Source organism: Somniosus microcephalus, chromosome 25 (genome assembly GCF_052327205.1).
Source record: "Somniosus microcephalus isolate GS21.2 chromosome 25, FLI_Smic_1.0, whole genome shotgun sequence".
Classification (NCBI taxonomy): domain Eukaryota; kingdom Metazoa; phylum Chordata; class Chondrichthyes; order Squaliformes; family Somniosidae; genus Somniosus; species Somniosus microcephalus.
This window is the reverse complement of record NC_141011.1, coordinates 7,752,232-7,763,211: the sequence shown is the minus strand read 5'-3', so window position 1 is coordinate 7,763,211 and position 10,980 is coordinate 7,752,232. Positions and strand designations below refer to the sequence as shown.

At 48.6% G+C, this 10,980-nt stretch overlaps 1 protein-coding gene across 2 annotated transcripts; it reads right to left on the bottom strand.

The window, feature by feature from the left end:
* Positions 1-4,021: 4,021 nt before the first annotated feature.
* LOC147100491 (complement C1q subcomponent subunit B-like) lies at positions 4,022-9,528 on the bottom strand. Of its 2 annotated transcripts, none has more exons than XM_085966788.1 (3): positions 9,381-9,528; positions 5,994-6,188; positions 4,022-5,293 (listed from the first exon to the last, which is right to left on the bottom strand). In XM_085966788.1, the coding sequence occupies exons 2-3, from the start codon at positions 6,175-6,177 to the stop codon at positions 4,737-4,739; spliced, it is 741 nt and encodes a 246-aa protein (XP_085822914.1). In that variant the 5' UTR covers positions 6,178-6,188; positions 9,381-9,528; the 3' UTR covers positions 4,022-4,736. The 2 variants fall into 2 exon arrangements, with proteins under 2 accessions (XP_085822914.1, XP_085822915.1); XM_085966789.1 differs by having other exon boundaries at positions 5,994-6,212; positions 9,381-9,506.
* Between the last annotated feature and the right edge of the window lie 1,452 nt (positions 9,529-10,980).

The window sequence follows — 10,980 nt, the reverse complement described above, 5'->3', positions numbered from 1 at the left end:
CAGAGTGTGTGTGAGGGTGGGGAGTTGGATGGGGTACAGTGTATGTGAGAGCGGGGGGGGAGTTGGATGGGGTACAGAGTGTGTGTGAGGGTGGGGAGTTGGATGGGGTACAGTGTGTGTGAGGGTGGGGAGTTGGATGGAGTACAGCATGTGTGAGGGTGGGGAGTTGGATGGGGTACAGAGTGTGTGTGAGGGTGGGGAGTTGGATGGGGTACAGAGTGTGTGTGAGGGTGTGGAGTTGGATGGGGTACAGTGTGTGTGAGGGTGGGGAGTTGGATGGGGTACAGAGTGTGTGTGACAGGGAGGGCAGTTGGATGGGGCACAGAGTGTGTGAGAGCGGGGGGGAGTTGGATGGGGTACAGAGTGCGTGTGAGGGTGGGGAGTTGGATGGAGTACAGCGTGTGTGTGAGGGTGGGGAGTTGGATGGAGTACAGCGTGTGTGAGGGTGGGGAGTTGGATGGGGTACCGTGTGTGTGAGGGTGGGGAGTTGGATGGGGTACCGTGTGTGTGAGGGTGGGGAGTTGGATGGGGTACCGTGTGTGTGAGGGTGGGGAGTTGGATGGGGTACCGTGTGTGTGAGGGTGGGGAGTTGGATGGGGTACAGTGTGTGTGAGGGTGGGGAGTTGGATGGGGTACCCTGTGTGTGAGGGTGGGGAGTTGGATGGGGTACAGTGTGTGTGAGAGGGTGGGGAGTTGGATGGGGTGCAGTGTGAAAGGGTGGGGTGTTGGATGGGGTAGATTTTGAAAGGGTGGGGAGTTGAATGGTATACGATGTGTTTGAAAGGGTGGGGAGTTGGATGGGGTGCAGTGTGAAAGGGTGGGGTGTTGGATGGGGTAGATTTTGAAAGGGTGGGGAGTTGAATGGTATACAGTGTGTTTGAAAGTGTGGGGAGTTGGATGGGGTGCAGTGTGAAAGGGTGGGGTGTTGGATGGGGTAGATTTTGAAAGGGTGGGGAGTTGGATGGTGTACAGTGTGTTTGAAAGGGTGGGGAGTTGGATGGTGTACAGTGTGTTTGAAAGGGTGGGGAGTTGGATGGGGTACAGTGTGTTTGAAAGGGTGGGGAGTTGGATGGGGTACAGTGTGTTTGAAAGGGTGGGGAGTTGGATGGGGTACAGTGTGTTTGAAAAGGTGGGGAGTTGGATGATGTACAGTGTGTTTGAAAGGGTGGGGCGTTGGATGGTGTACAGTGTGTTTGAAAGGGTGGGGCGTTGGATGGTGTACAGTGTGTTTGAAAGGGTGGGGGTTTTGATGGGGTACAGTATCTCTATGAAGTTGATTTGGAGGGAGTAGAATTCCTCTGTGAATGTGGAAGGGGTTGAATGTGGGGGAGTGTCTATTGAATAACTATTTGGTCCTGAGTGTTCTGATTGGTGTCTTGAAAAATTGAATTATAACTTTGCTTTCTTTTTTAGATTAAAAATCTATTAATTGTGGAGTGTAAAATTAACCAAAATGCATCATTTGTAATGCAGGCACTCATTGTTTTCCAGGGATAATGCTCCTGGGCCACTCACCCCCATTAAAGCTTCACCAATTTATTGACCCCATTATTCAGGCTTTCCCCTGAGTATTGGAGGTACAACGTTCTGTACACCGGGCAGGCCTGCCCCATGCAGGTAAATTTACTGCTGGCTGTATAACAGGTGGAACTGGTGGCATTCTGGGAGAGCCCAGCATCCCGCATGCCTTGCCTCTTAAAGTGACAACACACGGGAATGGGGGTGCGCAGAAGAATGACTTCCCGTCGGAATTTATCAATGGGTCCAGAGTGAGGCATAAACCTAGCGGAAACGAATTTCACCCCAAATTCCTAATCCTCTACCCGCCCCCCTGGATTTTCGATTACACCCCCAAAAATCCCAGAATTTAATGGCTCATGTTTTTATTTTTCTCTAATACAAGGGAAGGGTGAAGGAATGATGCGTATTTTTTTTAAATTTGCTTATGCAATCTGGGCGTCGCTGGCAAGGCCAGCATTTATTGCCCATCCCTAGTTGCCCTTGAGAAGGTGGTGGTGAGCTGCCATCTTGAGCCGCTGCAGTCCGTGTGGTGATGGTACTCCCACAGTGCTGTTAGGGAGGGAGTTCCAGGATTTTGACCCAGCGACGATGAAGGAACGGCGATATACTTCTAAGTCAGGATGATGTGTGACGTGGAGGGGAACTTGGAGGTGGTGGTGTACCCATGCGCCTGCTGCCCTTGTCCTTCTAGGTGGAAGAGGTCGCGGGTTTGAGAGGTGCTGCCGAAGAAGCCTTGGCGAGTTGCTGCAGTGCATCTTGTAGTTGGTACACACTGCAGCCACGGTACGCCGGTGGTGGAGGGAGTGAATGTTTAATGTGGTGGATGGGGTGCCAATCAGGCGGGCTGCTTTGTCCTGGATGGTGTTGAACTTCTTGAATGTTGTTGCAGCTGCACTCATCCAGGCAAGTGGAGAGTATTCCATCAGACTCCTTACTTGTGCCTTGTAGATGGTGGAAAGGCCTTGGGGAGTCAGGAGGTGAGACACTCACCGCAGAATACCTAGCCTCTGACCTGCTCTTGTTGCCACAGTATTTATGTGGCTGGTCCAGTTAAGTTTCTGGTTAATGGTGACCCCCAGGATGTTGATAGTGGGGGATTCGACGATGGTAATGCTGTTGAATGTCATGGGGAGGTGGTTAGACTCTCGCTTGTTGGAGATAGTCATTGCCTGGCACTTCTGTGACGCAAATGTTACCTGCCACTTCTAAGTCCAAGCCTGGACCTTGTCCAGGTCTTGTTGCATGCAGGCATGGACTGCTTCATTTTCTGAGGAGTTGTGAATGGCGCTGAACTCTGTTCAGTCATCAGCGAACATCCCCATTTCTGACCTTATGTTGGAGGGAAGGTCATTAATGAAGCCGCTGAAGATGATTCGGCCTAGGACACTGCCCTGAGGAACTCCTGCAGTGATGTCCTGGGGCTGTGATGAATGACCCACAGTTTAAGGTCCAAAGCCCATGTAATCACTTGTTTTCATGTCTCATGAGCTTAGGAAGCAAGGTCATTCTTGAGGTGCCAGTTATTTGAGGCTGATGGTCAGTTTTTTTGCATTTTCTGTTTTTTTTTATTCGATCATGGGATGTTGGATTCACTGGCAAAGCCAGAATTTATTGCCCATCCCAAATTGCCCTTGAGAAGGTGGTAGTGAGCCGCCTTCTTGAACCGCTGCAGTCCAGGTGGTGAAGGTAATCCCACAGTGCTGTTAAGGAGGGAGTTCCAGGATATTGACCCAGCGACGATGAAGGATCGGCGATATATTTCCATGTCAAGATGATGCGTGACTTGGAGGGGAACTTGGGGGTAGTGGTGTTCCCATGTGCCTGCTGCCCTTGTCCTTCTAGATGGTAGAGGTCGTGGGTTTGGGAGGTGCTGCCGAAGAAGCCTTGGCGAGTTGCTGCAGTGCATCTTGTAGGTGGTACACACTGTAGCCACGGTACACCGGTGGTGGAGGGAGTGAATGTTTAAGGTGGTGGATGGGGTGCCAATCAAGCGGGCTTTTTTGTCTTGGATGGTGTCGAGCTTCTTGAGTGTTGTTGGAGCTGCACTCATCCAGGCAAGTGGAGAGTATACCATCACACTCCTGACTAGTGCCTTGTAGATGGTGGAAAGGCTTTGGGGAGTCAGGAGGTGAGACACTCGCCGCAGAATACCTAGCCTCTGACCTGCTCTTGTTGCCACAGTATTTATGTGACTGGTCCAGTTAAACCCCCAGGACGTTGATGGTGGGGGATTCGATGATGCTAATGCCATTCAATGTCAAGGGGCGGTGGTTAGACTCTCGCTTGTTGGAGATAGTCATTGCCTGGCACTTGTGTGGCGCGAATGTTACCTGCCACATATCAGCCCAAGCCTGAATGTCATCCAGGTCTTGTTGCATGCGGTCATGCACTGCTTCATTATCTGAGGAGTTGTCCTACATGTACCCAGCTTGCCTACATAAGATAGCAGAAGTGTTTTTATTTGAACTTGTTTTTGCATTCTTTATAATCCAAGACTGAATAAAATGATTCATTTTATTTAAGTTTTAAAAACATATATATAGAAGCCTTTGCTTACATAACCAATTTCAGGCTCTCTGTACGGAGCCAGCTGATTCAAACCGGTTGGTTAAATTGATACATTGTCGGATACTGATTGCTAAGGCAACGTTGCTGATTTACATACTGAAGTTGATGCGTTTTACACTTACAGAAGTAAAGGCACATCTATCAATGCTCATATTATATCATTACAGTGAGACCCAATGGCAAATGGAGATCTGCAACTGAGTGTGGGACTGATTTAATAATCTGACTACACTTCTGCTGAGAGCACACACGTGAAATTCGGTCATGCATGACACACAATCTTCTGCAATTTATACATTTTTTAAAAAATCATCACATTGGCAGCTACAGTACATAAATGATCAAATAAAGCAGAATTGTTACGGTCTCATTAATTGCTGAGACCTTGAAACGATGCAATGGATAGGAGACAGTAGTTCTCCAAACAGTAACACATTCGTTGGAAATCTCTCTACGTCAAAGGCATTAAGTGAGTTAACACCCTCGTTAAAATAAAGCAGAGAGGAATTTCAGACGCGTGCGTTAAGTGTACGCTGGTATCATATGGTGTCATTTCAATACAAGTCTTTATAGCTCTACTATAGATACAACTCTGATCAAACACGCAACATTCAGTTGCAATGGCATGTCATCTCCCAGTTGGTGTCTTAATCTGGGAATATGAGGAATCCACTGAAGACACTGTCAGCTCCCTCTGTTCCCAGCATCGAATTGAACTCTGTCGTTTCAAGATGGACTTCATCAGCTTGCTGCAGTTTAAGGACAACTCCCCCTGAGCTGACCTGGAACCTGTTGTACACCTGATCACAGAAACCAATCTTCTTTACTCTATTCAGCATGATGTTGACACAGAGGTTCCCCTTGGAAGTTGCATGATAAGTGAAATAATACAAGCCTGGTATTTTACACAAGAATTTCCCGCGTCTAGGTACATAACTCTGCTGGTCATTGGTGATCAATTTATCAAACTTTATTACCAAGTTTTTTCTGGGGCTGAGATTTGTGTTCCTGGCCATGGAAAAGGCCGACTTCAGGGTACTCGTGTGGTCTCCGACCTCTCCTTTTTGACCCTTTTCCCCCACTGCACCCCTTTCTCCTTTTTCTCCTTTATCACCATCAGGACCCACTTTTCCAGTTGAGCCGTCGAAGCCTTGCTCACCCTTCTGTCCTTTACCGCCAGTCATACCAGCTGATCCAGGAGGACCTGTCAACAGCACAAGTCTTAGAGTTGATGACTGAATTAACTGATTGGAATCATATTTCTGATTCATTCTTGATTAAATTTTGCCACTTGAAAGTTACATTTCTAAATGTTCAGAATATGGAGCCAAGCTCTAAGTCGGGTTGGGCTCCAGGTTTACACTAATGGGGCCGGTTTGCTACTTCTTTGCACCTGGGAAGTGATTAGTTCTGAACACACAGATGAGGGAAAGACTCGTGCTACTGGACCTCCTCTTTTCCTTAGCCCAGGGATTTCTCGTGGATCCCCAGGGGAAGGGGGGCCGGGTCATTGTGCCTGAAACAGGGACAATCTGGCACTTTCTGCCTCACATTCAGCAGATGCGCTGGGCAGGTGCCCAGTAGAAAGCACAAAGAGGGTCAGGCAGCAAGCTGAGGACTGAAAGACCAGCCTTTTATTTTGCAGATCCCATGGAGATCTTTGGGCTGGAAGTGCTCTGGCTCCAGTTTTTGGACAGCAGTCGGTGGCCATCACCACCACTACAGGCCCCTCAGGACCAGTATATCACATCCCATTTACTCCTAATTGAGACACCTTTACAGCCATGAACCTCAGACCGTGCTCACGGATCACACATTCCCGATGAGCTGCCCTGGTGAGATTGCTTTAGATTCTCCAGTATTACCATGTAAGAGCTCTGGAAACCCGAACGTCTGTGAATTACCTGAAATTCCTTTCCTCCCAGGCGATCCATCCTTGCCATTATTGCCAGGTGCCCCAGGCATTCCAGGACGGCCGGGAGACCCATGGATGCCAGAAGAGGCCGTACAGGTATCTTGAGCTGATGACACCATCACTATCAAGAGTAGCACCAGTCCCACATGGTTCACTTGATGTGACATTGCCATGTCAGACTACGCTGTAAAAATACGAAGATATATTTCTGTAAGTAAAGCACACTGTTCAGTATTTGCCGCAAACATTATATCAGCTATTTATTTTTTCCTACTTGGAAAATGTAAATATCAATGACTACTGTTAAACTTTAAACAAGCTGACCATTTCTTTTCCCTTCACAAACCTGAGCTTTTATTCAGTAAAGCAGACAGACTGTAAATTCTTCGACGGGAACTCTGCAGAAAGATTTTATTCTCGAGGAAATTGGTTGAACAAAATCTGCCCAGAATTGTTGCCTTTACCCAGGACGACTTCACCAGACTGGAGCGCCTTCTATTTCTGAACCTGTTATAATGGCGATGTCGATAGAGAGTCTGAACAAGTTCTGCAACAAATTCATTACTGAAGGAAGTTTCAATCTTTCTTGAATCTTGGATTCCTTCGAGATAAAGACATCAAGAAACACCTTGGGGGTAATTTGCCAAAGCTCTAAACAGTTACATTGACGAACTGTAAATCCCTAGAGAATGAGATTAGCGCATGGAAATAATTGTAACAAAACCATCAGGATTTAAGAGGGGCACGAGCCTCATGAAAAAAAATGCTTGCAAACTTTTTGTGGGTCGGGTGTGAGAAGAGGCAGGAGACCCATGAATCATTGCTATCGCAGTGGTGTCACCAGTACCACAGGATTCAACAAGTCATACAAAGCAGCTCAATCCAGAGAACACACATTCACATTCTCAAGCAGTGATCATGGTGTGGAGATGCCGGTGTTGGACTGGGGTGGACAAATGAAGTCACCTGATGAAGGAGCAGCGCTCCGAAAGCTTGTGATTTCAAATAAAGCTGTTGGACTATAACCTGGTGTTGTGTGATTTCTTACATCAAGCAGTGATGTGAGTGCCTTGCCATGTGAATTTTTGCTTTGTATTGTGTGATCTGCGCACTTCTCTCCTCTCTGCCCTATGTGCAAGAGACCCTCCCTCAGTAATCCCCATGTGGTAACAGCTCCACTGGCCAAGGATGCTGGCGGTGTTGAGTTTCTGATGGGAACAGAGTGACATGATTCACAGCACTGCCTGATGTAGATGATTCTTGGCGGTGGGCATGCAGATTGCCTTCCCGTGGCCAATAGGGGCCCTTTTATAGACGTGTAGCCAGACAGGACTCATAAGTAGAATGCTGACTTGGCACCCTGGCACTCCTGCCCCACAAGAAAACCAGACATACAACTTTAGAACTTACCTTCTGTTCTCTTCTGGCCCAGGATCCCCCTCCCGACAGGTGTGGAATAGGATCCGGCTCCAGGTTTTGCCCACTGGTGGGAGGGAGCCAACACTGCCCCCCCCCCCGCCCTACCCCACCCCGCTCAGGCCTCAGGATCCTGTTGATATCATCGGACCCGATTTGCACATTTAAAATCGGACCCTGTTTCCTTCCTGTGGGAGTCCCGCTCGCCTGCTCAAAAGAGCAGGTTAATATTGGGACATGGCAGGACGTAGGCGGGATCGGAGGGGGTCAGTGACACCCTTTATTTTAACTGCCCCTCAACCCAGTTTCCACCAGGTGGGGTCAGTTAAAATCGGGCACCAGGGTTTCTCCACTTGGGGAATCGTAAGCACAATTGTGGCACCGTACGCTAACGCACCAACACATGGAGTCATCAATCCGCCATATAATGGTGATTATAACATAGATTATCATAGCATAGACTCACTCTGTTATCAGGTGAGAGAAACACAGAAAGAACAGCTGCATGGAACCCACTGCTCTCCTTCGAAAGGGAATTAGTAAAATGGCAGAGGGGTAGGTTCCTCTCCTTAGAGCTCCAGTGTAAAGCAGCACTTCCGCCAAGCTCAGAGAGGGGAGTTGGGTAGCGAGAACCACACGCCTGTAATAGACCGCACACCTGTAATAGACCGCACGACTGTAATAGACCACACGCCTATAATAGACCGCACGCCTGTAATAGACCGCACGCCTGTAATAGACCGCACGACTGTAATAGACCACACGCCTGTAATAGACCGCACGACTGTAATAGACCACACGCCTGTAATAGACCGCCGCCTGTAATAGACCGCATGCCTGTAATAGACCGCACGCCTGTAATAGACCGCACGACTGTAATAGACCACACGCCTGTAATAGACCGCTGCCTGTAATAGACCACACACCTGTAATAGACCGCACGCCTGTAATAGACCGCACGCCTGTAATAGACCGCACGCCTGTAATAGACCGCACGCCTGTAATAGACCGCATGCCAGTAATAGTCTGCACGCCTGCAATAGACTGCGCACAAGTAATAGACCGCACGCCTGTAATAGACCGCACGCCTGTAATAGACTGCATGCCTGTAATAGACCATGCCGACTGAATGCATGTTATTCTCCCTGTTTTAGGTGCTGTACCCTGGAAAGAAACAACTGTCCCAGTGAACCAATGGGCACAAACTGAGACGAATGCCCGGGATGCCCTTGGTGCTTGCATTGGGAGTGGCAGTGCGGTGCTACAATGGATCTCACTGCCCCTAGGCTAGAGAGGGGGAAATCAGCTGGGATTCCAATTCCCAATCACTAGCCATTGGCCAATGCAGGAATGTGCAAATATGCAGAGATGGGTGCGGCCAGGACGAGGCTCTGAAGCCTTCCACAGTCAAGCAGCCTGTTTGCACTCAACGTTGCAACTCATGCATGAAGAATGGCAATTTGGTTGATATACCGGAGAGCTACTTGAGCCTGTGGAACCATAGCCCTGCGCATGATCACCCTCCATCCCTGCCCAGGACAGCAGCAAGGGGAATAAATATAAAGTCAGCAATAAGGCGAAGATACAAACTGTCGAAAAGAAAGTATTAGACAATTCCAAATTTGGGATCAGTTCCTTCTGTCAGGAATATATATTTTTGTTACAAGTTTCAGGTTGTAAAGTTTTTATAAATAATGTATTACAAGAAGAATTTAAGCCCACATGCATACAGCAAAAGATCAAAAACATCAGAAACAAAAATCCTGAACAATACTTGGTTCAACACTGTCTTATCAATAAAAATAATCGCCTCCAAACTCTCACCAAACAAAGAGTTAACCCCAGATTCTCAGACGCATCCCACGGAGCTCTAATCACTGACGAGTATTTCAATTTAGCAGTGTTAGTATAAAAATCTATTTACTGAAATATTGAAAGATTCGGGTTTGCTGGATCTTACCTTGGACGCTGTCTGAAAGTTTAGTGAGGAACTGAAGCTGGGGGAGATATTACACAATTCTAAATTGTCCTTTCAAAAAAAACACTGAAGCACCAAAAAAAGGGAGGTTCGAGCTGCATGCATGAAATATTGGAACTGGCAGGCAGCAACGTGCCAAAACCCCTCAGACTAGCGCCAGTGTTTGTCTTGATCCTGAAGTTCAACGAGCACCAATGCCAAGTTTCACTTCCCTCTTTACAAGAAATGGGTTGTGAATCATGCTCATTTTTTCACTTTTGCTGTTGAATCCAATGGAATTTGAAATTGCCTTGAGTGTTCTCTCAAAAAGCAGATCCCAGTGAGAATCTGTTATTTTGGTTTTGTTGTGTTTCCTCTCCCGTTTACCCCCCTCCACTGTTGAACGTACTGGGCACAGTTCGGAGAGTGCCAGACACCTTCTTGTAACTCACCCAAGTTACAAATCTACCCATGGGAGGTTTGACTGATTCTGATTGTGTAGACTAGTTGCCTATGGGGAACATAATAGCCAAGCTCAAACCTGTCTTCACCAGACACCCGGCTGATGTTCCCCTGCCTGGCGCAGGGCACTCAGCACATTCTACGAATCAGACTTGAAACTTTTCAATTTGCTACACACTGCTTCTACCGAACTCAGCCATGGGGAGAGCTCGACCTTTCAAACATTTTCAAAATGTGCAGCTTTATATTTTAGAGGAGGGGCGCATGGTAAATGTTCTGGTCTGTCAGGCAGCAGAGCTAGGTGGGGGTAAGACACTGCTCCACAGCACCACAGTAGAAAATCAGAGCCAGAGGCCAAGCACAATGCTGTCAAGAACCGAACAGGTACAGCAATAGTCTTCCTGCAAATCCCCTCTCAGTCAGTGATGCCATAACCCACGAGAAGACTATAAAATGAGTGAGAAAATAGGCCCCATTTCCCTTTGCACAACATCCTGTTTCTCGGGCCATACAGACAGAAAAACATTGGAGGCTGGCTGGGCCTGGTCTCTGTCCCCAGTGTGTGTTTCTGGCTGGGCCCGGTCCCCAGTGTGTGTTTTTGGTTGGGCCTGGTCTCTGCCCCCAGTGTGTGTTTCTGGCTGGGCCCGGTCCCCAGTGTGTGTTTCTGGCTGGGCCCGGTCCCCAGTGTGTGTTTTTGGTTGGGCCTGGTCTCTGCCCCCAGTGTGTGTTTCTGGCTGGGCCCGGTCCCCAGTGTGTGTTTCTGGCTGGGCCCGGTCCCCAGTGTGTGTTTCTGGCTGGGCCCGGTCCCCAGTGTGTGTTTCTGGCTGGGCCCGGTCCCCAGTGTGTGTTTCTGGCTGGGCCCGGTCCCCAGTGTGTGTTTCTGGCTGGGCCCGGTCCCCAGTGTGTGTTTCTGGCTCGGCCCGGTCCCCAGGGTGTGTTTTTGGTTGGGCCCAGTCCTCATGGGGTTTGTGTGTGGCAGAAACATTAGGTGTAATTTTGACTTAATGTAGTGTAAAACGGATCCTTGCTCTCACCAGCTGTGGATAGGGTGATTTCACCCTCTGGCCAGGTGTGTCCTGCTGCCCCTGGACCAGCTCCAGCTCACTGAGCTCTGTGGATCACCCAGTGTGTTGCCCTCGCA

Excerpts from the sequence above, each read along its gene's own strand:
- LOC147100491 (XM_085966788.1), bottom strand. The coding sequence starts at position 6,177 with ATGGCAATGTCACATCAAGTGAACCATGTGGGACTGGTGCTACTCTTG. Across the intron at positions 5,294-5,993 it reads TGGGAGGAAAGGAATTTCAG|GTCCTCCTGGATCAGCTGGT; the intron begins GTAATTCACAGA and ends TGCTGTTGACAG.